Source organism: Pseudonaja textilis, chromosome 1 (genome assembly GCF_049901715.1).
Source record: "Pseudonaja textilis isolate UNSWEBS1 chromosome 1, rPseTex1.2, whole genome shotgun sequence".
NCBI lineage: Eukaryota > Metazoa > Chordata > Lepidosauria > Squamata > Elapidae > Pseudonaja > Pseudonaja textilis.
This window is the reverse complement of record NC_141990.1, coordinates 45119521-45146844: the sequence shown is the minus strand read 5'-3', so window position 1 is coordinate 45146844 and position 27324 is coordinate 45119521. Positions and strand designations below refer to the sequence as shown.

The 27324-nt window shown below is 38.8% G+C and overlaps 2 protein-coding genes across 4 annotated transcripts; both read right to left on the bottom strand.

The window, feature by feature from the left end:
- Positions 1-301: 301 nt before the first annotated feature.
- On the bottom strand, positions 302-14353 carry UTP25 (UTP25 small subunit processome component). 2 transcript variants are annotated; one of them, XM_026695814.2, is made up of 12 exons: positions 14190-14353; positions 12609-12648; positions 11801-12041; positions 9907-10107; positions 8616-8701; positions 7704-8114; positions 7181-7400; positions 6259-6461; positions 5274-5456; positions 3198-3310; positions 2206-2451; positions 302-565 (listed from the first exon to the last, which is right to left on the bottom strand). In XM_026695814.2, exons 1-12 carry the CDS (start codon positions 14297-14299, stop codon positions 319-321), a joined length of 2301 nt encoding a protein of 766 aa, XP_026551599.2. In that variant the 5' UTR covers positions 14300-14353; the 3' UTR covers positions 302-318. The 2 variants fall into 2 exon arrangements, with proteins under 2 accessions (XP_026551599.2, XP_087788839.1); XM_087932713.1 differs by having other exon boundaries at positions 9907-10095.
- Positions 14354-17087: 2734 nt separating this feature from the next.
- MRPS10 (mitochondrial ribosomal protein S10) lies at positions 17088-26238 on the bottom strand. 2 transcript variants are annotated; one of them, XM_026695817.2, is made up of 7 exons: positions 24934-26238; positions 23359-23417; positions 23179-23251; positions 22807-22946; positions 20747-20855; positions 18440-18529; positions 17088-17443 (listed from the first exon to the last, which is right to left on the bottom strand). In XM_026695817.2, exons 1-7 carry the CDS (start codon positions 25018-25020, stop codon positions 17357-17359), a joined length of 645 nt encoding a protein of 214 aa, XP_026551602.2. In that variant the 5' UTR covers positions 25021-26238; the 3' UTR covers positions 17088-17356. The 2 variants fall into 2 exon arrangements, with proteins under 2 accessions (XP_026551602.2, XP_087788825.1); XM_087932699.1 differs by lacking the exon at positions 23359-23417 and having other exon boundaries at positions 24934-25013.
- Between the last annotated feature and the right edge of the window lie 1086 nt (positions 26239-27324).

Here is a 27324-nt window from a genome sequence, read left to right as displayed (position 1 = left end):
TAAAATATGAGAGGCGTTCAGGGCACTAACTAGCCCCACAGCAGCATCTTCTTCTATGTGCCCAAAGCAAGACCTCAGAGCTATGTTTTTTCGACTTTCCCAATTATTCTACACAGTTGAAATTCTAAAAATGGTATTATGAATTTGGTATTATTACTATAACATGAAGAAATGGACACTTTAATAACATTTTTCATATGCTCTTTAAAAGCAAAATAAACTTATTTATAATTTCCCCTTTCAATAGCTATTTTAAAGGAATTCAGCCTGATTATTAAACAGATCAGAAATCCACTTGAACTGGATTCATTGTTTATTTTATTCTGTTCCTCCGGTGACAAAAAGGTGCACATTCTTGGATGACTGAAGCATTTGGGCTGCCCGCTCAACACCCACCACGGCAGCCAACTTCTGGGCATCATATTTGGAGTAAAATGCAGTACAAGTCAAGGTAGCCTCTCCCTCCATGCCTGCTAATTTTACCATATTGCAGATCTCGCTATAGAAATGTGGATAAGTTGGCAGTTCATAAAAAATAAGGTTCTTGATGCCTCTAATGGAATACCTGAAAAACAACCAATATAATTAATATATAATTCCTCAAAACTATAAGCATTACTTTTTTTCCTAGAATTTAAAATAACTGCCCCTTAAATTAAAAAGATCAGAGGTCAAAATGCCAAATCCAGCCATTAAAAAAAAATATCACAAACTCTCCTTCCCTCCTCATTCCTAACTAATATTTTGTTTACAATTCATTTTAGCATTAAGAAAGTTAAAGATACAACACTGAAAAATAGTACTATATTCTAAATATGGGCAGGATTGGGCAACCTGACTCCTGAAAACTGTGGAACTCTTGTCATCTTTTCCAGATAAATCCTGCTGCCAAAAAACACCAAAATATTGTCAAGATTTGTCAAGCTAAATATTTCTTCATCTTTTTTCAAAATAAAAGTGAAATAACTGTTGTAAGTCTCCACTAGGCTTCACTTTACCACTTTGCCATTAGATTCCCCAAACACATTCAAAATAGTCAAATTTGCCCCTGCTTTCTGCAGAGACGAAGCTACCATTTTCTATAGTTCTAACAGCTATTGTTACCTCAACAAGTTTTGGGCCCACACGGTCCTTATCTTTGCCATGTAATTTATTCCATGCCAGAACTGAGTCTATATTCTGTAACATAGGCTTATATCAAAATCAGTTTCTTCTCTTCCATCCAAATCTATTGATATGCATAGCGTCCTCAACATTTCCTCAATTACCCATCCTCTGAGAGCCAGCAAGACAGTCATCTCTGGGTTCCTTCCACAAGATAGTGCTATCTAGCAGGACATAGGAGGAGGTACTTTTCTGCCATGGAGCCCACTTTTTAGAATATCTCCCACTCCTCGTTGACCACAAGGCATTAAAAAATTGCCTTTACTATCAAGTCTGGGGCCCTAATAGTGTGGATGAGCCTACTGTCTGGTTATACTGATTGTGCAGTGTTTGATTATTCTCAGCTGTTATTTTATGGTGTCTTATGTTATTTATGCTTTAATAATTGGTTATGTTTTTATTTTATTAGCTGCCTGCATATGACATGCATATGAGATGGGTGATCAAATAAATATATTAAACAAATAAACTAAAACATGCTATGCTATGTGGTCAAACAACAAGGTTTCATTTCCATTTAGGAAAGAAAATAATTCTCAACTTATGATTGTATGTTTGTCACTAGAGAATTTAGGACTAAGAAATTCCCAGGAATTAATTAGTCTCAAAGATGCTGTCCATGTGCTCTGCCATTTTCAACAGACTGGTTCAGAAAGTGACAAATATGTAATATATCACAGAATAACACTTTTTCATCTTTATGATTCACAAATCTCCTTAGCAAGCTGACATCCATCTAATTTACAATGTTGGTTCAAGACATAAAAATGAATCACACAGTATATTTTTATCACTGGGCAATAATTTCTAGACTATATTTTGTTTAGCACTGAAAAGAAAAAAAGGAAGATTTATATCTAAGAAATATTAGCTTTTAATACATTAAGAATTGAAACTGACTGTAGAGCCTTTGGGAAGTTGTCTATTCTTGCCATATAAATAAGAGAGAAATAATATGACAATTTATTTAAGCAAGTATAACTACACTTTCCCACTTTCCTCTTATTCTGAAAGAATCGACACTATTTCAATGAAACTCACCTTTTATAAAATTGGAATCGCTCTGTGATAATTAGAAATTGTTTTTCTCCACTTAGGAATAAATGTCTTGCCCTACAAATGCCAGATTTACTGGAGTATTCGCAAATGTGTGCAAAATTGAGTTCTTCCTTCTTGAAATAATTCCGAAGCCGCACATAATCAAAATAGGATGGAACATAGATGAGTGTGTGTGTCATGATTGCATCCCGGTACTCAGGTAACACTTTGTCAATGAAAAAGTTAAACCTGGTCAAGAAACACAAATGTTGATAAGCCGTTATCAACTCATAAAGCATTTCTGACAGCTGTTTGATTTCAAAATTGAACTTCCCAACTTCTAATTCATATGTAATTTTCAGAATTCTCAACCATAAGTACCAAAGCAAATCTCAATTTAACTGGAGAGTATCAGACTGGAGAAAAAGCAGATCAAATATGGAACAAATGCCAAATATTTTAATGTCCACCTATTGTTATAAATCAAGCCTCTCACTTTTCCTCAAATGCAGTGCCATATATTTTGTCAGCCAGGATCAGGAAATTAAAACTTCAAGAGGTAACTGCGCAGAAAAAATGCTCTGGTATGAGGAAAATTCTGTTCAGGTTTCCTCACATTTCCCAAATTCCCTCAGTTGGCATTCATTGTCCACTATGCAAGCCCCATTCTCATGAGCTACTGAAGACAGAAGGATCCTGCTTTAGAATTTTTTAACTAGTTTTTTTTTACTAATGCAAAATTTAACCCATCCACCCCGGTACCTGCTAACACCCTCACTCTTCAATATGTGAATGGCCTATTTTTTGTGTTAGAAATCATTCTTCCTATACAAGACAGTTTTTTATTATTATGTAGCCCAGCAGCATTCAATACAAGCAATCCAGACCTTTATATTATACAACATAACAATTATATTTTAAAACATCAATATTCTTGCACCCCCAGCAAATGTGTAGCTGCCAGCCATAGTCCAGAGCATTAAAGAAGTACATACCTTGCATCTATTACAGAAACAGAGCTGTCAGCTTCTATTTTCCGAAAAACATGAGGAAGCTGTACTACAACATGACTAATTGACCCTGTCAAGGGTGCATTCCTTACAGCTACCTGCAAGACACAATTGAAACTGTGAGATAAAAGTAACATTAGATTGGAGCGTTACATCCAAATATTTGGTCAAGAAAATAAGAAATGGTTTGATAGACTAATCTAATTTAGAAACTGGCATCTAACAATGACTTGTTAGATCTCTTAGAAGCAAGCCAGCAAGATATGGTAAGGGTGATAGCCAGTTATCTGGTATTAAGATTTATTACTGCTTATGAACATTGGAGTCTTTACTGAATTGCCATGAATGTTAATTACTAATTCTTTATAATTCTCTTTGTCAACTCTCTTTACTACCTTTCCCATTTATAATGAAGTACAGCATTAAAAAACCTGATCAATAATTATCTACTAGGTGGGAACTTTAGCAGCCAATGTCATACGCATCTGAAGACCATTAGGTTGGAAATATTGCTTTACATAATCCTCAATAGTAGGCATGGTTTCAAATTTCATTACTTCTCCCTCCTAAGATAAGTGGAAAGAGATTTTCTTTGTGTTTCTATTTTGCTTCTAGTACTAAACTACTTGAAATACTATAGTAGTTAATGTTTTTCACATCCCTATTTGATTCACACCCTAGCCAGTGTCTCTTTTCACTTTTACCATTGGGCAGAAGACACAGAAGTATAGCCAGCTGGACAAATAGGTTTAAAAACAGCTTCTACCCATGGACTGTCAGACTCCTAAATACAATATAGCACCACAAACAGATTAATATGACGAATTTCACTGATGCCAGTGTAGTATGTAATATATATATACCTGATGTAAGATCATACACCAGAGTAATATACATGTTGCACAGAATATGACGTACATATGGAACCATTTGACTAGTTTTTCCCCCCCTTACTTGTATAAGGTTTATTCTTGTATTATTCATGTTATCTTGTATTCTTGTATGGACTGCACCAGTAGAGGCTAAGCCAATTTCGTTGTATACATGACAACAAAGGTTTTGAACTTCATTTAGCAGCTATTTTTCCACTGTGAGAAGATGCCAAAACAAGTAAGTTATGTTGCACAATATGTAAATGGAATTTATTGTTCTCCGATGTGGTGACAGCAATCAATTTAGTTGTTGTTAAAAAGAGTTCTGCTCAAATCAGGAAGAAATGAATCTGTCATATATCATCAATCAGCACGATGGCATATGTTAAATATCAGGCATAGGAAGTAACGAAGAAAGTGGACTATCACATATTTTATTAATATGTGTGGTCCGGCTGAATGTATGCGAGTTATCATTATGGGATACAGAAATTCAATAAAAGGGCTCTTTCTGGTCTCCTACAGTGAGCTACTGCAACCTGTCAGAACTGCTTTCCTCTCCACAGATACTTTTGTTGTCTCCATTTGCCAAATTTGGGTGGAAAAGTTTAAATATGGTTTTTAAGTATAGAATAATTATTTGATCTCAAGGGCTCTACTTGTGATCCTTATTATACACAAAGGTTTGTTTTATAAAAGAAAGTTGGATTGTTGAACCAGGATATTTGTGATAAGAAAGGATACATAAAACCTATGTACAATAAATATTTTATAGACAGTAAATCATAAATATCACAAAAGTCAGTATCAGTTTAGCAACACAAGATAAAAGTAGCCATTAATAGAAAGTTCAGATTGTTTGGGAACATTACACCATGTGAAATACAATGTATTCACATCTCTGCAGTTTTCTGGGCAAGTTATCAGAAGTGGTTTGGCATTGTTTTCTTCCTAGGCTGAGCATGTGGGACTGGCCCAAGATCCCCCAACTGGCTTTGTCCCTGTGGTGGGATCCATTTCTAGCCTGGTGTCTTTTATCCTACACCAAACAAAGTTTCAGAAAGTTTTATACTGGTCTGAACATTTCTTATTACTACTTCCACTTTGAACAATACTTAATGGTTATCATGAGAGCCCAACATATACTCTTCCAAACACTTCAATGGCCATGTTATATCAGTGAACTAACCTGCCCCCTGTAATTGAAGCAATGCTTATTGAAGATAGAACTGATCTGAGGATGATGGAGGGCACTGAAGAGAAGTGTCTGCCGATAATACTTAGACCAGTTATTCAGACTGAACATTCGTACTCGTGAAAAATCCACCCCATGAGATTCCAAAGGTAATAGGTTCATGTGGTTAATCAGGTGCTGCAAGCAGAATAATGGTTAAAACATAGTAAGAATCTATCATTGTATTTCAGTGTACAGAAAAAGAAAAACAAAGAACCTCTCCCAAGTCTATGTATTGCATGAAAGAGAAAAACAATCTGAATAGTTATTTGGCACATTAAACTTGATAAGCACACCAACTGCTTCAATTCTTTAGACTTCATCAACTACTGCAAAACGTTTTTAATTTTTTTTCCTCAGACTTTACTTAATCAACACCGAAGACGGCATCTAAAAGATTAAAGACGTCTATTGCTACAAAATATGCTAGTGTCTCCGTGTCCACAGTAATGTTTCTCAACCTTGACGATTTTTAAAATATATGGATTTCAACTTCCATAATTCCTCAAAAAGCTAGAAACACTAGTCTACAGAAACATGATTTATGTTTAATGCAGTTTTGGAAAGCATAACAAAAATATTTTAGCTGGTGCTGTTGATTTTCAACCAATCAACAACAACAACCAAAAATCTAGAGTAAATAGGGAGAATAAAAAGCTTTTCCCATTTTTTCCATGTTTCCTATGATTTCAAGCAGTATTGTGCAGACCTCCTCTCAGTCCCCCATGAAAGCACTCCCTATAATTTTCTAGCACAAAAGCTTTCAGCAATGGTTATCATTAAGAATATATGCATTTTCAGAAAAAAACATTAAGGAACATTTCATTCAAATGAAAAACAGTTAAAAGATCTAAAATCTAGCCTCTGTGTGAGGCATTTCATATCTGGTTGTTATAGTTACACAGCATATTCTGGTTTTTAAGAAGTGAAAAGGGATTACCAAAACATGTTCCCAGTTTTGCATCAGGTAAATGTCAGCTTCATCAATTATAAGAATTTCTATTGAGGAGAGGAAATCATAGTCTCGCTTGTTCTCCCCTTCAGCTCCTATCACAGTTCTCAAACCAAGGGGAGAGGCAATGATGATGTCCGAGGAGTAAAATGGGGCATACAACCGCATGCTCTTCTGAAGAACCGCAACACCTGCCCAGATGCAAGGCACATATATCAGCCAGGTTACATATTTAACCATTGCTTACAATATCCCATAAGAGTCAAGGGAAATTTCTGCATTTTATGATGGGCAAAAGAGACTCCAAAAGCTACCATAAGAACAGGCAATCTGAACCTGAACAATTCCCACCTGCTCTGGGGAGAATGGCCTAATGAACTGAGGAAAGTATGTAAAATACCTGGAAGGTAGCAGATGAATGCAGCCACAATAAGCTACTGATTTACCCAATTAATCCCCCTTTAGGAATTTTACAGTGGATGAGCCATCTTTAAGGCAAAATGTTAAAAAGAAGGTTATAATGAAGCCCTTTTAAGAATGACACAAAACTGGATTCACAAAGATTACTCAACCAGAAAAATCCAACTAAAGAAAAAAAAACTGGATGCAGTCAAACATTATTTTAAACCATAATAAAAGCAGCTGGTGCATGCCAGTCATTCCGTCCTACTGTGAGGGTAGATTAACTCAAGCCATTTGAACCTGAGATCAGAGACCAGATTTCTAAAATCTTGTTCAAAATTACCTATGTATTATGTATTAACATTTACCCAGATTTCATTTTAACTGTATCTTCTATTACTGTACCTACAAACAAAATACAAAGTAGAAACAATCTGTACGAGCAGAGTACAAACTATAAAATTGCAACCACAGCAGTATCAAAAGATATCAAAATATTAAACGTTACCTATCCTGAAGTGGTCATCAATGTTTCCAGCAAAGGTGGCTTCATAATCTTCAGGCCTTTTCAGATTTGGCGGCTTCTCTTCTGGGCTGGAGCCAAATTCGCCCTTAAATCGTTTTTTATTACTTACATCAATTTTCTTTTGACTTGCCAATTCAAGGAGGGCAATTAAAATATGGACTACGCGTAAAGCAGATTCTCGGAAGGGGACCACCATCAATACCTTGTCAGGAAAATGTAAATTCAATTATTGTATTATTTAAATGCATGATGTTTTCTTAACTTTGGGGGTGGGGGCAGTTAGGAGAAACTTTAGAAATTCTTATCTATCACTTTCATTTTTAAAAAGCACTGTATTCTTATTTAGTGTGATCTGCAAGGACACTGCAAGTCTATTTAGTTGGCTGTACTTTCAGCTACATGCAGTGGAGACTCTCATTTTAAGATATTGATAAAGGTATGGTTTACAGGCGATGAACGTATTATATTATATGTTATAATAGGTATATATTTTATTTTTTTTCACCTTTGGTCTAGTGAGGCCTTGATCCCTGAAAGCATCCTCATCCATTCCAGCTTCTTGGTCTCGTCGCTTAGCATTGTTGCCAAGCACCTGTGTATTAGCCTTTAAGACGTGGTTCAAGGCATGTAAGCAATAGACATGCCTCACTTCTTCCCCATTTTTTAAAGCAGTCCTTCCGGGGTAAAACAAATCCTTGTATGAATTCATAATGCAGAACAGCTCTTGCTGCAGTGGGCTAAATAGCTGGCCTTTTGATTTTGTCTGAGCAGAAAGCAATTGTCTGTTCACTTTTGGCCAAGTTGACTTTAGTGGCTTGCAAAGATGAAGATGTTCCAGATCAACTTCTTTACTTGGATTAATCACTCCAAATTTCTCCAACTTGGAAGTAAAAACTAATTGACCCAGTACTGGCCACTGACAGAAAAAGAAAAAGAAAAAAAATAATAACAAGGTAACAGAACTTCAGCTTAGCCTCTCCTGAATGATGAAATCCTGAACTGCATATACAAAAGCACACTATTCAGACTATCCACAAGGAGCGGTCCAAGATGTCAGCATAGCATCCACAACCAAGCATACAAAGTCCCACAACACATGCAAAAAGGGTGTTGTTTTTGACCTCCTCCCTGAAAGACACTCCTGAACCCATTCACCTCCTTGCAATCTCCCGCATACTCAAGAGTACACACTCTGAGCTGCAAAGCTGCAAAAGATGTTCAAAATAAGATGCCACATTATAACAATGTGGAAGAACAGGAACATTCACAAATCATAAGGGCAGTAATCGTATCAGTTGTATTTAATACATTCTTCCCTCCATCCTGTCCCATCTATTTTTCTGGAACCAGCTTCAGCATCCACTCAAAGAGCAACAGATTCTCCCTTGATTTTTGAGAAGGTTCAAGGATACGGTACCTCAACTTGGCTGGTCAATTTTGAGCACACACTTTTATCTATTTCTTCTTCTTCCAGCTCTTTATCCAGGTGGCATTTAAATGGGTCTGTGTCAAGAAATAGAATATGTTTCTGACTAACTATTTCAGAAACTGAAATTAAAATTTAGTTTGCAAGCACTCAAAAGAAGGTATCAAGTGAAAAGATGATTAGATGTTTCTATCAATTATTCCAAAGTATCAAATAGAAAATACAGCGCAGGGTTTCATTATCGAACTAGGAACACCATTAGCGCGAGTGTGTGGTAAAGACCACCCCCCCACACACACACATTGCCAGGATGAGCTACTGTTTATAAACAGGGAGCAAACCCTGAGCTTGAAGAAGTATTGAGTGTGATCCCTTGAACAGAAATCCTCAAATTAAAGGGAACACAAGAGAGTTCGCAATTTCTCAAAATAAGATACTGAAGTATGCACCATACCAAAGAGGAAAGAAAACAAACAAGTGTCAGTTTAGCAAACCTTGTGGTTGTATATGAAATTTTCAATTGAGCTAAGAGTTAAAAGGGATATGTAAAAAACAAAACAAAACAGAAGATGGAGATAATTATCAAGTAGGTGATTGTGGGTAGAACCATCAGCTGAAGGGGAGGGGACCCACCAAGGTGAGTAAAGAGATATTCCAATTTAGAGCTCTTTGGGGGAGGAAATGTCTGAGAAAAAATTCTCAAGTTTATATCTGCAGTTTCTCAAGTGAAGGCAGAAAGTCTGACAAGATTCTTGTAATGTAGATGATCAACAATAAAATATTTGTTTGGATCTCGCCATGAGTGGTTCTTGTTACTTATGCTAAACAGTGTCTCAGTAAATAGCTAATAAAAGAGAATGTTGGAAAGGCTAACATACAAAGGGAGTTTAGGCTCTCAAGTGAAGCTAAAAGCAACAAAAAGGGTTTATTGGCTATATCAGTAGTAAAAGAAAGAGGTGGACCCACTGTTAGAAGATAATAGAATTTTGACAGGTGAGAGAAAGCAGAGCTCAACTCTTACTTTGCCTTTGCCTCTCCCAATTGTAGTAAAATATAAAAAGCTGACAGACTGACAAAAACAGTAACCCAAGGTAAATAAAGAGATTGTTAGGGATGTCTGGTTTCTATGAACAAGTTTAGTCTCAGGGACCAGACTTCTTAGTAAATGTTTAAGCTCCGATTCATACATTGCAGAATCCTGATTTAAGAAATACACAAGTCAATTTACAAATGGTCCTCCTTCGTTTGTTTTTTTAAAAATCAAAGACAATTATGACATTACCATGTGTTACTTCTGCAGAAGGTGTTCTCTTTTTGATATCTGTAGTGGAATCACCACGTTCTTCATCTATAAAATTGGTTTCCAGATTAAATTCATGTTCAAGCTGGACATCTGTACACTCTTCAAAAGCTTCACGCTGTAAATCCTGAAGAGCATCTGAATCTGTAGGCTCCTCTTCACTATTTTCCACTAGGGATGTTTCTTTATTGAGAACAAAAGGAGAAAGAGAAATAGGTTGCCTTTGTTCAAGAGCCAATATCCATGATTAGTTTGAGATCAGCAACTTGAGGTTCATTTTAGAAAGAAAGTGCAAACTTCCATTTAATCTTATTAGTTGGGAGTCAATTACAATAAATGAATACAACATATTAATGTGAAGAATTCTTAAGAGTCTTTTCCTCTAAGAAAGTATGTCCCTCTTTGTTTTCTGCCTCCTTTCCTTTAGATCAGGGATGTCAAACTCAATTTCATTGAGGGTTGCATCAGGGTTGTGTTTGACCTTGGAAGGGCTGGGTGGACGTGGCCAGGGTGGGCACAGTCAGCTTGATATCACACGTGTTGGAGGTGTCCGGGCAGGGATGGGGGATCCATTGTCTCCAGCGGAGAAAGGCAAGACAAGGGAAAGCACCAAACAATGGTCTCCTGCAGCCCTCTGCCAGTGAAAACAAAGCTCACGGCCCTCCCAAGTTCTGTTTTCGCTGGCAGAGGCATTGCGGACCAGTACTTCACTGTTTCTAGGGTAGGCCAGTGGGCCAGATCTAAGCACCCCCCAAGCCGGATCCAGCCCTGGGCCTTGAGTTTGACACCCCTGCTTTACATCAATGTTCATCAATGGAGAGATAAAAGATAAATTGAACCATATCTCCCAGTATTCCAAACATAGTAATTATTTCCCTTATAGGCTCTGGAAGATAAGAACTGTAGTCCAACACAAAGAACTAGGCTATACAGATTGTATTCAGATTAACTAAAGCTATTAAGACTTGTCTATTGGAGATTCTCAATCAACCAAGTCATGATTGTCCCAAAAGTGCTTTCTCAAAAGGCAATTGGGAAAAACAAAGCAAGTCCAGTTGCCTTTCAAAAAGCACCTTTGGGTTATCAAACTTGGGATGCAAAAATCCAAATAATCACTGCATGGGATGAAAGAGTTAAAAGTTTTCTGTATGCCTTAGCTGCCATCTAATGGATTTTAAAGCCCTAACAACTAGAAATAAACAGTGATTGAATCTGTTTTATTATTATTACTATTATTATACAATAATAGTAATAGGGCTATCCAGTGATTATTAGATGGGAATAACAAATACTAAGAATCTCTTTTTATAATGACTAACAGTCATCCATATTTTTGTACCACAGATCTCATAGTCCTATTATTACATCTACCTCCTAAATAATTTACTCAGTTTCTCCCTTTCAAGCTATTTTAGTGATAGGCACAAATATTAAAAAGTAATCCTTATTGAAAACATTGCAATTTAAGTATAAATATGCACTATATTGCAATGCTTGTCTTAAAATACTAATTTCAATTTTCAATCCTTCAATCGGAGTATTCATAGGAAAAAGCCAATTCTTGCCTGCCTACTGGAATTTCTTGGAAATAAGGGCCTACTAGTAAGATTTAATAAAGTTGATTTATTTGGAAAAAATAACAATAGAAATCTAGGATACTTCATTATTCCCGATTCCAAGAATTTTCATATTAGCTGCAAGAAAACCCAGGACTTTCCTGTTCTTGCAATATTTCATTTTTCTCTTAGAACGCATTGATCTGGGATGGTTAATCCCTTTACAGAAATAAATATGTTAAAATAGAAAATGTTCTTATGCATCCATTTGGAATCCTTTAAAACCACCATATATAACAAAACAAAACAAACAAGAATACCTGTTTCTTGGTGAGGCACTTTTATTTCGTTGTCGTCATTCTCCATTTCTTTCTCATCCCCAAGCTCGTCACTGTCCACTTCTGTATCTTCTTGGGAACTATCTTCTGATTCATCTCCTTCATCCTCATTGTCTGAACAGAGAGATGTTTTTAACATGGCCAGTAGTTTGTGATACACTGGGATTTGTTCTGAATCACTCTCTGCATCATTTTCTGAGCTGGACTGCTCAGAATTTTCATTCTAATAATGGAAATGGAAAAGTATTCCAGTAAAATTTAAAATGATAAAAAATATAAACTTCAAAGTTATTCTGGAACTCCAGGATCATCGGTAAGCCTGTAGCTAATAAATCAGCATCTCTTTTCTGCTGCCACAAAAACAGTTTTCTCCATTTAGTAAAGTTATTTTCAGTTATGTTAAAATACAATTTTTAAAAATTGTTAAAATTTAAAATGATAAAAAATATAAACTTCAAAGTTATTCTGGAACTCCAGGATGTATAACCCTGATTATAGCAAATGCTGCTGAGAGGGGAGTGGAAATGCCATTTGGAATTTGCTGCATTATTAATACAATAAAAATACAAAACTGAAAAAAATATTGCAATTTACAATGCAATAAAAAAAAGATTTTGCCATCTGGCATGAAGGCAACAAAAGCAAAGAAAGCACTGGGAACCTTTTACTTAATTGCAAATCTTATTTACAAAATTAGCCAAATAGTGTGCATTGTAAGTTTCTTACTATTTTCATTCATTAGTAATATAATAAAACAGGGAAATATGATAAAAGATACCAATATTCCTACCAGTTCACAAATCTGAGTTGGTTTTTCTTTCCCAGAAACCCTGAAAAGAAATAATTTAAATTACTTCCATTTCACTACCTGATAAACCTAAAAATACCACAGATCACAATAACTGAAATATCTAAAAGAATGCATATTTTAGCAAAGGAAGGAATTAATACCATTGAAATGCATAATGCTGTATTATATGGTTTTATCTTCTGACTGAACAACAATGGCCTTCAAAGTATGGGAGATCCTTCCTATTTGTTGTGATGTCCACTTATGGAATTCTACTATATGGTTCATTCACAGATGCTGTTTGTTATGGAACAAAGATGACCAACTAGCCATTTGACAAAAACGTATTATCACAATATTACCACCAGCTCATCTCTAGCTGTTGCTGAATCAATCTGAAATTGGCATCACATGTTCTGGTATGAAAATGACACAAAACTTCTCAAGCAGACAATTCACTGAGAAGGAGCTTCAGGAAGACATGATCAGGGTCAGCAACTTGCTGACTCCCAAGTGACCGGAACATTTGATGCCCCTTTCCTTCCAATTTATCATATTTATATAGGATATGATTATGACTCTGGGCAATGTACAATACTTAAAACAACCCAGTTCTGGGCATTGCACCTCAATGGTTATTTCATCAGTGTCAGTGAGCTTGATAAGTTTTATTTCCTGGCAAGAATTCTTGGGATTAAGACAAACATAATACTTCTAATGCTTTCTCAAAACGTTAGAAATACACAAAACGCCTGAACAAAAAGATAGTGGAATGAATGTCCTATAAGAAAGAACCAATGCTTTGATCATATATTTTCAACAGCCTCTCCCCTTGAATCAATCTACTTCTGCAAAGGTGCCCCACTACTTGCCAACCTTCTCAACTACCTTCAAGAGCACAAGCTGAGACCTGGGGAAATGAGATTTATATGGTCAGGGTTATATGGTTCCTTAGTAGCCTGCTGCAGTCTAGTGAAAGACATAAGGTTCAACTTCCAGTGCGGTTGGTTTTGGGACAGAAAAGGAAGTGTGGTGGGTGGGTAGTCTATGAAATTAAGGATATCTTGGCCTTCATTTCATAGAGTATTCTCAATTTTCCCCCGCTATAAATATCTCAAATTTTATTTAGAGTATACTTGCAAGTATCATTCAACAATAAAAGGAAGTTTGTTTTGTAAACAAATATATCAAATAAAGAGTCCAGGGCTCTTTGGGGTTATAAAGTGCACTTATGTTTTCCTTAGCCTACCCTACACAATATGCTGGCATTTTATGCCTACCTGAACTAAGCCATTCATGGGTCCACAACTAGCAGAGATTTCTGCCGACAATGAGCCGCAGGAATATAAATAGAAGAGGGAAAGAAGCAGGCAGACAATAAAACAGGGAAGGAAAGGTATCCTCGTCCATTCGGGTACCAAACGCCTTGCTACTCGGAAGAAACTCACGAAAGCCCTGCCTGCTCCTTTGACAGATGAGGCTGCGGTACGTAACCCATGGGCACAAATAAAGACTCCGGAGAAAGGATGCAACGGGCGCCGTCAGCTCTCGGCTCAGAGGCAATTTTACAACCCGGCTTACCGATCATAAAAGGGGTGCTCTTCCCCAAAATCCTTGAGGTGCTTCTTTTGCTTCTTGCTTAAGTGGCCGATCAGCTGCCGGCGCTGCTGGCGAGCTTTCCTCTTCCCCATCTCTGCAAACTTCCTACTCCGGCTCCCACGTGGTTCCCTTGCTCCAGCCTTTTACGGCCCAAGCCACGCCGAGTCACGTCCTCTTGCGACAGACTCCTCCCGAGATTCGGTTGCCATAGCGTAGAAGAACGCTCATGCTTGCTGTGGAATTCTGGGAATTGAAGTCCACGCGTTCATAAAGTCGTTAAGGCTGAGAAACACCAGCTCTCCTCCCACAACGACAATGGGAGGGAATTTCACTTGGGTCTTTCTCCAACAAGAATTGGGTGTTGTTATTTTTTCAAAATGCTGTCTTTTATTAAATCCTTTTAATAACCTCTGATGTGCATTGTATAGGCACATGTATGGAAAAGCATGTATAGGGTTATGTTGTAAGTGGAAATCTGGTCCTACCCAGTGGAGCTCTGGGACTAAAGTGAAAAAGCTGAATATTTCAGGGAATGCTGGCTATCTTATTACAAAGCTTTCTATGTGGACAGAATATATTAATTATTAACAGATGTTTGTGGGGAATGAACTTGTCCAAGAAGCTAGTGCACCTTTGGAATAGTGAGTGCTATTTTATATGTTACATGTGCTATTATGAGTGCTATTTTATATGATATTATTATGGCTGAAACATGATGGTTGCAGGAAGAGGTATGTCAAGTGTAAGGAAGAGAAGGACTAGTGGCGACTTGATAGTAGTTTTCCAATATTTGAGAGACTGTGACAAAGAAGAGAATAACTTATTCTCCAAAGCACCTGAAGGCAAAATAAGTAGCAGATGGAACTTATCAGAGATAATTTCCTTCTTAATCAGTGGAACAGCTTGCCTTCAGAAGTTGTGGATGTTCCAACACTAGAGGTTTCTAAGAAGAGATTGCAGTGTCATTTGTCTGGGTCTCCTGTTTGGGTAGGGGTTGGACTAGAAGACCTCGAAGGGGTCCCTTCCAACTGTTATTCTGTATATTACAAACAAAAATTTAGCTAGAAGCTGACTTCTAAAATAGTATAGGACAATGTTTTCCAGCCCCAAGTCTTGCAAGTTACTGAACAGCAGCTTCCATAATTCTAAGCATTGTAATGGTAAATCTTGGTGCCTTTGAATTGTAATTGTATTCCAATGGTCTGAAGGGCATCAGATTAAGAGCTTTTAAATTCTAAAACAAATTAAGGATCCTTGTAGCATTCACCAGGTGCCAGGGAAATAGCAATCCAAGGATAGGAAAGCCAAGTGTCCTACAGGGGGTAGTGCTCCTGGTGGATGATTAAGCCCCACCCTCTTTCTGGAATTGATGTTCTTTCAGAGACCAAGCACGATTTTGGAGTTTGGTTTGTAGGGTGAACTGCAAGAAAGGAAGCTTGCTTTCTCCTCCCACTTATAGCCATATCATTTCTAGTAGCACACTGTCTCCTTTGGCAAGTATTGAGTGATCTGACTTTCTGTTATTTTTATTCTTTTGTATTTGTTTGCTGCCCATGGCTTAAACTTTATAAAAGGGGGATTATTTTGCTGATTAAATAATCCTTTAAACCAAGTATCTTTTTCTGATATTTTACCATACGTTGTTTATCAAACTGCTTTTATATCCTACTGCAATTAAAATCACTATTGGAGATTTACTTATATAGGGAAAAAATCCATGCTATATCTAATTAAAAAGTACAACTGATTATATCATAAAACACATCAACATACATCAAGAGCTGATTTTGAATTATACCCTACAAAAAGCTGAATTTACCTAAATGTGATCAGGGAACTGACATTTTCCTAAATGTGATCAGGAAACTACACATTTAGCCAAGAAACTACATCAATATAGTCAAGAATGTTTCCAAAGGTCAATAGTGCTTCTAGTTTCATTCCCCCTTTAATTCCTGGATGTGAAAGAGTAATGAACTGATTTTCTTAGAATGATTTTTTATGTTGCACCGATAGTTTGTGGAGCAAAACCAGCTGACTAGAAGCCAGCACAAGTTCCAAGACACACTTTAAAAACTGATGTCAGTTAACACATAGCTTCTTGCATTCTGGATCAATGGTACGCATTCTTGCATTCTGCATGGTGTTTAAAGGCATCCCCACATAGAATGTATCACTATTAGTTGAATTTAGATTTTAGAGAAATCTATCAGCTTTCTATCATGGCTATTCTAAATGAGCTTTATGTTCTGCTTCCAAAGTTTACTTCCTATTTCTTGTATGTGGAAGGATGGCTGTACATTTTTAAATTAAATTTCAATCTTGCCTTTTGATTAATTCCAATTTAAAACAACTTTTATTTATTAATATTAAGATACAATTAATCATACAAAATATTATTCAGGAAACGGGAAACTAAACAGAAAATCAAATATTTGTATAAAACCCCAGATTTTTTGGCTTTTAATGGCTGAGTATAGAGCAGGGGTGTCCAAACTTGGCAACTTTAAGACTTGTGGACTTCAACTCCCAGAATTCCTCAGCCAGCAAAGGTTGGACACCCCTGGTATAGAGGTTAATGAATATAATCATGGGTACAGAAAATATGATATGGCCACTCCTTTCAGCAGAACTTAAATGATCCAGCATGTCAAATATATACAAATACTTCCATCCTCAGTTTCCTAAGAGTGTAAGTGAATCCTACAATTAATTTCCTATTGAAAATGTTCCAAATGTTTTCAAAAATATTATGTAAAATATTTCAGTGTTTATAGAGTTAGTGGTAGAATATTACAAGTTTGATGGTTCTCTCTTCAAGGCATCTATATAGGAAAACAACTGGAGCAAATAATCATTTCAAATAATGTTGATAAACAATTTGGTATAATATTTGTTTTATTAATATACAGGGATACTATCATTTTCAGCCAAATTATGGTGCAGCTGAAATTTCTTTTTTTTTTTCTCTCCTTTCTTTCTAAACTGATAAGCCTTCGTTGCAAAGTTCGAAATACTTGTTTTGGTCAAGTAATAAGTACCCTGATACAGGGCTCTTTCAAAATCAGTGTAAATTTTATAAAACTACGGTATTTCATGTTGATTTCCTAATTAACCCATAGGGAAATTATAAAAAAGAGTCCAGGTTTCTATGATGTAATTGTGGTTTCTTCTACTTCAGGCAGGACATCCCAAACAGGTTTCTGAATATGATCAGGAAGTTTTTCTAATTTGGTCTAAAAACAATGGGAAATATGTAGTTACATGCTTATGTTGGAATAGCTTGTATATTCTCTAGTTAAATTATGTAGGTTATTTTTTTAAACCCAACAATGTGTGAAGAAGGTAGCAAAAGACTTCTGCTGTCTGATTAATATTAAAACTTAAGAATTCAACATCTTTTATATAAACAAGGAGAATGTTTTGTTTCCAAATCCAAAGCAAATCATCATGTTCTAGAAATTGAGATACTCCTCAACTTATAACCATAATTTGGACTGGAATTTCTGTCATAAGTTATTGTGATTGTAAGTCAAGTCAGATCCTGTTTTACAGTGTTTACAATGATTAGTAAGGATTTCCAGTTTCCCCAATGGATATTTCCCCCCAGAATTTATTTATTTATGGGGGGGGGGTTGCAATCATGCGACCACAGGATGCTGCAACAGATTGTGAATGCAAGTCAGTTATCAGGTACTTGGATTTGTGATCACATGACCGCAGTGGTGGTATGGCACTTGTAAGTGCAAGCATAGATCACTAGTCACTTTTTACAAGGACACTGTAGTTTTGAACCATGAATGGTCATAAGTAGAAGACTACTTGTATGCACTGCCCCTCTCCCTGCAGCTCCTAACCTAGTATAGTTTATCAATCTCCCAATCTTCCCACTGTCTTCCTGGTCCCCTTACTTGTTTCTGCTGTTGTCTCAGTGTGGCATTCTCCCCTAGAGACACAGAACTGCTCCTATCCCCTGCCTTTCCTTATCTGTTGACAATCTTGTATTCCTGCCCCACACCCCATCATTTTGCATGAAACAAAGCAGCTGTGTTATTGTGTGCACAGTGCTTCCAACACAAAAGCAAGTAATTGTGTACATGAAGGAAAACACTTCAGAACAGGCATGCTTTGGTTTGAATACAGGTCACTCCAAAACAACTGCTCCATGCTTAGAAGAGTTTGTGTATGAAACATTTTGCACATCCCTAAAAACAGAACACAATTAGCAGTACCTTTTTGACTTCCATGGCAACTCCTTCTGGTAGATTTCGCTGAATGTATTCCAAATAAACGTTGGCTGTGCTACCAGTTAAATTCTTTAACTGAAATAGAAAGCACTCTCATACTTTTTGGATAACAATAATCTGGGGAAAAATCTACATGTACAGGTAGCATTAGGTAACAATTATAGTGTCTGACTTAATAAGGCATTTCTCCTAGCTTGAATCACTCTATCTTTTCTTTCAGTTTACTTAAATTCAGAGTATCAAAATATAAAGCCTGATATCATAAGTTAACAAATACCGTGTTTCTCACAAAATAAGGCTGGGCCTTATTTTTTTTTGACCCCCGAAAAAATGGTGAGGCCGTCTTTTCGGTGGTGACTTAATTCTCCCCCTTGCATCCTCTCTCAGGCGGGTGACGACGGCTTGGATGTTGACCTTGGTGTTGGTGGGGCACTTAGTCTCGGGAGACCTTCCGCCACTGTTGCTTTCCCTTCTCCCTGTGCTGCCGCAGCGTTTAGAACGCCGCAGCATTTAGCACAGCCACACGTGGCCAGCCAGGGCTCCTCCCTGCAACCTGAGCCTGGTGGAGACATGGCTTCAGGCGCTCCTGTTGCCGCCTTTCCGGGCATCGTTCAAAGGCAAAGCCTATTCTTTTAAAAACGACACTCTACTATTAGTACAACAAAGCCTCCCCTGCCCGAGAGGGCAGCCCAACCCCACGTGGGGAGGCGAATCTCCCGGGGCCGCAGCGCAAGATCGGCCCACCCCGGGAGAAATGCCCAGCTGCCATCCCTGCCTGGCGCTGGGCAGAACACGAAGAGCTTGGCCTGGGGCTCCCAGCACAGCTGACAGGCAGGCCCTCCTGCCTGGTGGTGGAGCTCTCGCCAAGGCAGCGAGTGCCTCCCTGCCAGGCCCTCCGCTCATCCCGCCAGGGCTGCGCCTGAGCCGGCCGGGCTGGGCAGAGCCGGGAAAGCGAGCCACGGGTGCGTGCCCGCCTGCCAAGCGAAAGAGCTGGGCCAACCCGAGCTTCCCAAGTCCCTCCAGCCCGAACCCGAAGGGGCCACTGGGAGAGGCCGCCCGAGGCAGTGATAGCGCCCACCCATCTTGGACAGGGAGGCAAAGTGACGGCTCGCACCGTGTCCTCCGAGCCGAGCCCTGCCGATTGAGTGCCTCTGCCCGATGCCCATGCCGCTGTGTTTGGAGCTGCCGGTGCATTTGGAGATGTGTGGGACGGGCTGGGCGAGGGGTGGAAAGGATGGGCGGCTTCAGGCTCTCTCCGCCGGACCCGCTGGCCAAGGAAGCAGCGCTGCCGTCACCTTGCCTCCCTGTCCGCGGACAGGTGGGTGCTATCACTGCCTCGGGCAGCCTCTCCCGGTGGCCCCTTCGGGTTTGGGCTGGAGGGACTTGGGAAAGAAGCTAAGCTGGGGTTGGCCCAGCTCTTTCGCTTGGCAGGCACGCACGTACCCGCGGCTCGCTTTCCCAGCTCTGCCCAGCCCGCATGGCTCTGGCGCGGCCCTGGCGGGATGAGTGGAGGGCCCAGCGGGGAGGCACTCGCTGCCTTGGCAAGAGCTCCGCTGCCGGGCAGGAGGGCCCGCCTGTCAGCTGCGCTGGGTGCCCCAGGCGAAGCTCTTTGCACTCTCTCCGGCGCCAGGCAGGGATGGAAGCTGGGCGCTTCTCCTGAGGTGGGCCGATCCTGTGCTATGGCCCCAGGAGATTCGCCTCCCCACATGAGGTTGGGCTGCCCTCTCGGGCAGGGGAGGCTTTGTCATACCGGTAGTAGGGTGTCGTTTTTAAAAGAATAGGCTTTGCCTTCGAATGATGCCCGGGAAGGCGGCGACAGAAGCGCCTAAAGCCGAGTGTCTCCGCCGGGCTCCAGTTGCAGGGAGGAGCCCTGGCTGGCCGCGCGTGCCTGCGCCAAATGCCGTGGCATTGCTCTAAACGCCGTGGCAGCACAGGAAGAAGGGAAAGCAATGGTGGTGGAAGGTCTCCTGATACTAAGTGCCCCACCAACGCCGAGGTCAACACAGGCAGCACCATATCCGGGTATGTAACAAAAGTACTTCCTAACAGCAAGCCGCCCCCCCGCCATTCCACATTTCGCATGTTTAATATAGGCCTTAATTTGCGGGGAGGGGCTTAATTTCATTTTATGTCTATAAAACATGCTGGGACTTCCTATTGGGGGAGGCTGTATTGTTGGAGAAACATGGCATCTAACTTGTTGAGAGAAGGTATATACTCTTTTCCAAAACAGTTTTCTGTGTGTTCTATGTACCTATTATTTTTTAGCTGAACATGCAGTTGTTTACTTACCTCTATATACTGATAATGTGTTCTCATTTCATATTGGACTCTATGCTTCTTATAAATGTGTACTGATTTCAGAAGCGTAAATCTTTCTATCTTTCTAGGAGGCTTTTCTCTAAAAAATAATAACATTTTAATCATGTAGACATCTATTTTTGTAATTACAGCCAACAATATAAATAATAGCAATTATGTAGAAAGTTGGAAAAAGAAAAAGAACAGAGTAAGCTGAGCCTTTGTCTGGAGGGGATGTGTGCTGTCCTGATCAGGCTATGGAGCAGTTAAATTACATTTGGGATCTAAATTATCTAATGTTTTGAAGTACAGATCTTGGAAGTAGGCAACAGACAATGCATATAAATGAAAAGATAAAACTTCAAGTACAGGTAGTCTTTAATTTATGGCCACATCTGAGCCCAGAATTTTGATCTTAAGTCATTGCAGTCGTAAGTCAAGTCACCCCCATGACTAGATTCGATGATACAATCATTTTTATGATGGTTGTTAAGCAAGTCACCATAATTGTTAAGTTAATTACATGGTCATTAAGCAAGCCCCTGATCCTAAGTCTGAATCCAGCTTATCCAATAGGTCGAAAACAGCAAAAAAAAAGTCACAAAATGCGACCATGTGATTGTGGGACACCACAACTGATTGTAAATATGAACATAATTGCTGGGGTTTATGCAGCAGTGATAGCATTAAGAACAGGGTATAAATTGAGGATTACCTGTTATGTCAAGATACCTGGGTTGGCAAATATCAATTTTATTATATATAAAATTCTATTTAATTCAATTGTGATAGAATGGAAGATGACTTTGCTTAAAATATTCTTTGAAACAATTATTCAAACAGCTTATATAACATCAAGACTTGTTTTATTTTAGCTTATAAGCCTGAAAACAAAAGTTCAAATAGCTTAATTAGTCCTAAGACTCTTTCCAAGACTCACTTTTTCCTAAGACCCAAGCGTTCAAATTGGCTCTACAATAGCATTGGTTGCTCTGCTCTTTTACACCTCTCAATGGTGTTTAATATAATCAATCATTATAGCTTTCTTACTGACTGTAAGAACTGGGAGTTGAGTTGAATCACCACTTCTGTGATTCTACTCCTGTTTAAGCAAATGGTTTCTATCATTGGATTCATATTCCTGGGAACAGTAATGTAGAATACCTCAGGACATGGGTTTTCCCCATATATTATTAAACATCTATGTGAAATTCCCAGATTGTTGGGGGCAATATACTGACATTGTAAACCACTCAGAGAGTGGTGTCAAACACTATGAAGTACTCAATTTATGAAATTGAGCCCCAAATTTATGTTGCTAAGTGAGAAATTTGAGTTTTGGCCCATTTTATGACTTTTCTTGCCACATTTGTTAAGAGATTCACTGCAGTTAAATTAGTAACACAGTTGTTAAGTGAATCTAGTTATGACTGCAACCGTCATAAATGCGAGTCAGTTGTCAAGCATCCAAATGTAAATCACGTGACCACAGGGATGCTGCAATGATCGTGTGAAAAATGGTCATAACTTACTTTTTTCAATGACGTTGTAACTTTGAACAGTCAGTAGGTGAACAGTTATAAGTCAAGGGCTACCTGCATAGGTCTAAATATTATCCCTATTGCTAATTATCCATTCCTACTCTAGCTGGAGGTACTATGAAAGTCCTAAATTAATATCTGAAGGATCTGAATAGGAAGAAAACAAGCTGAGATTAAATCGTACCAAATCCAATTTGCAAGTTGTCCATAAGCATCTAGATAACATAATAACATTGGCTCAGCAGTTGCACTTGATAGAGCCACACTCATCCCAAAGGAGTTGGTTCGTGACTTGGGTGTTCTCCTGGACTTTCAGCTCCTGCCTATATAGGTGATAAATGCAGGGGTGGGATTCAACCGGTGTTACTACCGGTTAGGTGATTATGTTTTGTGCCAATTAGTGGACAATTAGTAGAATTATAAGATTTGGAGTACGTAATGCAGTGAGTTAATCTACTTGAGAATAAAACTTTAGAAAGACTGAGTAGTATAAAGATCAACAGTACTTACATTTTTTCAATGGAGATACCAAGTTCTTTTGCAGCTAGCACCATGAAATATTCATAACTGTCCAATACAGCTGTATCATGCCCCTTAACTAAAATAGCCAATCTTTTATATAATATATCTGGCTCATCAGAAACGGACACCTAAGTTTGGAAGCAAAGAGAAATAATTTAGCATTAGCACTATAAAGATGTCACCCTGAATACAGTTTTTATGGTTTAAGTATAAATTATCAAATACATGTTAAAATTAAGTAATGGTTATTCACCCACTTTTTTCAATTAATACAAATATAGCTTAGCTCATAGCTTAATTTTTTTCTTCCGAATCTTTTATTAGTTGCTGGAAAAGTATACACTGAAAATCATCACATACCAATGGCTTCTTTGTGGGTTGTTGAATATTATTGTTGGCCCTTGAGGACTGAACCCACATCAAGTGATTATTTCTGAAAAGTAAAAAGAGAATCAGTTCGAGTTAGTCTGGAACTGTCATTGGTCATAAAAACTGAAGTTACAGCTTTAATATAGCATTAACTCGATGTGGCAAACTTACTTAAGAAAGTTATGTTGCTTTAATGGAACTTTGCCTGCTACAAGAATTTTTTCTGGCCCCTAAAAAAAATAAAAAGTACATAGTTAAGTGTACTTTGTCATTGGTATTTTCCAGAATTTGATCTCAAAGTACAGGTTTTTTTGAAAAGACAAAGGTAGAAAAGGGAAACAATATTAGATTATTGATATTAAAGCCAATACAAATCTACAAACTGCCTCTTCACTTGATTGCAGAATCTTTAATACTGTATATTTTGTTCATGGTCAACACTGTTTCAACAAGAGCTTAACTGAGATGGGTGGTGTAAAAATGTGATAAATAAATGAATAACTAAACAAGTCTGAAGTCTTGCATCTTGATATCCAATGGGTCTCTCACCATCCATTCAAACCAAAGGAGTTGTTTTTTCAGGAATACATGATTTCGCATCCATGTGTACTTAGTGCTTTCTATAGTAAGATAATTTTTCACTGGGGGGGTGAAACATTATTACTTCACACACAGCAAGAATAGTTTTAGAGTTTATAATTCTATTCATATATCAGTCTTTAAGTAATCATTTACAGAAGTGATCTCTTGATATGTGGAACGTTATTACATAACTTTGAAAAGCATAAGCACAAATTTTGAATAAACAGATTTTTTTTAAAAAAAGTCAGCCTAAAGTCTGTTTTCAGGCAAATGTCACCCAGGACTGATGAAAGCCACACTGAACTACTGGTAAAAAGATGAGAGCAGTAATTATATGTGTGCATATTTTATAAAAACATAGTTATGCTCAGTTTGATTTTGTTAAATTGGATTGCAAAATAGTCTAAAGGAATCTATTGACCACTGAAAGAATGGTCCTTAGATTCCTTTAGACTATTTTGCAATCTAATCCAGTCCAATTCAAATAAATATAAACTGTGGTTAGAATCAATCTAAAGGTTGGCAAGTTCAAAATTCTACATTAATTGCCAACAAAAGGTTGAAACATTTCAATTGAAGATTCAAATCCATGAGACCCTTTCATTATTATAGTCAGATTAATAGGAGTCCAAGGTGATGCATATTGCACCTTTTCCCCCATTTTTTCCCACAACCACCACCCTGAGAGTAAACTGGGGTGAAAGAGAGAGACAACCTAAGTCACCCAATCAACTTTCTGGTCTGAGAGTAAACTAAATCTTGGGTGTATCTCTGATACTAATGTAGCAGTTTAACTTCTGCACCATTCTAACTTATTACAGCAACATTCAAGGTTTCCCTTTGCTAATGTGCCTTTAGAACCAATCTAAGTTCGCTTAAGGTAAATTTGTCCCATACACAGCACCAAAGAGGTATTATTTAAAACTATTTAAGTGCCAGCACATTACCATTGCTTGTTTGAAATACAAACACTCCATTTGGGTGTTCTCTGCTTTTTGTAAAGAAGCAGACCATTCTTCCCCAGCCAAATGCCGATTCAGGTGCACCGAACTACAACTAACCTTCCCAGCCGCTCGATTAACATTAACACAAACCGCATAGCTTGGAAGGGCTGGTATATAAATTTCCTCCCATCCCCGGAAACCCTTCCAACGCCAAAATTACCTGCCATAGCCGGCTTAAAAGGGTCAGTGCCGCTCGCGCCGCCATCTTGCCCGACCTTTCCACAACTTCCTCTTGCCAAGATACCATGGAGTTTTCCTACTCAGAGAGCCTGAGCGGCATTTTGCTCCTAGAGCGTCGGTTTCGGGCCGCAGGAAACCGATTTATAAAAGTGAAAGTAGGGGGCGGTAAGTCCTTCTGGTCTGTCAGAAAGGTTTCTCTAAAGTCGTTTACGAGCTCGTCCCTTTCAGGAAAAGACGGTGTAAAAAAGATGATCCGTTGACACAAAGAGCACCAGTTACTGTACTTTTCAAAGCCCGTGGGGAATATTCTTATTATTTTTTCAAATGCTTCCAGGAGAAATAAACCTGCACTGCAGGGACAAACTTGCCTAGAATGGGGCGAGGCTTGAGACGCACCACACGGTGACCAGGTTGAGTGACTGCCGCCTATAGACAGCGGGGCAGCGCTACTCAAGGTTGGATGACAGTCCTGGAGTATATTCCAAAGAATCTTATCTGTCCGAGAAGGGAATGCTAAAAGGAAAAGTTACAGTGGGACCCCCCATTTTATTTATCAAAAGCTTACAATAGAAATAAGAATAAACCTAAGTTTAAATATAAAAAAATAGGAACTAATAATTGGGGACAATAGGATAGGGACGGTACGCACGATTGTGCGCTTATGCACGCCCACACGTAGAGACGGAATGCATATCCTACTACGCCATAGTAGGGCAGCTCATGGGGTTACACTCCCCAACGCCCAGACTCCGCTGCAAGGACGAGGCCCCCTGCCGTTTCCGATCGCGCTTGAGAATGGTGTGAAGCAGCCGAAGGTCTCGTGTGAAAATCCCCATAGTGAAATCGCCTTGTAGCGTCGTAATCAACATTTCAGATCGGTCGCTAATCACGACACCTTAATAAAAAGGCGGAATGATCCCGTAATCGACCGTGATTGGCGAAATGTTTCTCTCAGAATTGTTGAACGTTGCTTTACTTGCACTTCCGCCCAGTTTTGAACCCAAAGCTTAACATTCGGGTTGCAGCGTAAAGAAAACAAAACTGGCTAAGCTGGGCGCTTCTACGGCCTGCTTGCCTCGATCTCCCCCCTCGCCGCTCGAGTTCAAGCTGGTAAACGCTTGGATTCAGCTGTACTTTGTTCAGTGGGCGGGGCGCGATCAAGTGCTTTGTGCAAGCGATCGGTTTTAATCGTGTGAACGCCAGGATCCCAAAGCAACCAGTAGATCACAAAACTTGATCAACTGTCTTTCTGTTTACGAGACGGTCGCCCACGAGGAGTTCGAGCACGAGACACCGGAAGAAGGTGGAGCAGAAAGCCGCCAGCTGCGTTTATTGATCCCTTCCAGTAACTTTAGAAAAACAACGTCAAACGTTCAATATTTTTCACACTTAAGCAACTTTAAAGATGTGTGAATTTAGGCTCTAGAATTTCCCAACCAGCATTCTGGGAGTTGAAATCCACACCTCTTAAGGCTGCAAGGTTTGAGAAACTCAGCTACATGAAGTCACTTGGCATAGGTTCCTTATTCACCTAATAATGAGGACCTCCTTTACGTTTTACTTCATTAAAAAATACTTTTGATCCTTAATTTTATTTTTTCAATTAACCAGCTCCCTCATTAAGTGATATGTATAGTATTACATATGTATATATCCCAATCCCAATACACACACAAAACCTTTTGAGGTGCACTGAATGGATTGTACTACTAGGCCAAAACTGTTATATGTCTACAATTGAAAGCAATTGGTAAGGTGGTTTATGAAGGGTGTTTGTGAAAGAACGTTTGGATTCCTTGGCCTTGGAAGTTTGAGGGTAGATGGAATTGGGATGCAGAGAGAAAAGAGGGCAGGAACAGAGGATGTACATTGAGGGTGCAATTGGCAGTTGAAGTTGAAGCAATTTGTGGGTGGGCTGCATTCAAAAGATGGGATTGTTGACTGAGAACTATCCTACTGTCCAGTCCTTTGTATTTGCCCCTGAAACCAGATCATTGGATGGTTGGTAGCCATCAATTTCATTGTACACCTGTTGTGTAATTGACAATAAACATTTGATTGACTGGGTTTCTGCTGCTGCTGCTGCTTCTGAATACAAGATTGGTTTGTAATAAACCTGATCCACGGAGTCAGCTGACTTCTTGTGTATACTGAGACCTAGTGGGCAAAAGAGGAGAGGGTATGCATTCACTTGGACTTCATGACTGCCACCAGTGATTAACTATGGGGAAATGGGGTGACTGTTGTCATCTGAGAGATCTGTGGCTTTTAGGGGCTCTGCTTCAGAAAGAATTGGATACGAGACCCTTTTGGCTGAAACTGGGTTCAAAGGAACCACTAAGCTCACTGCTGCACTGCCCTCCCTCCTATG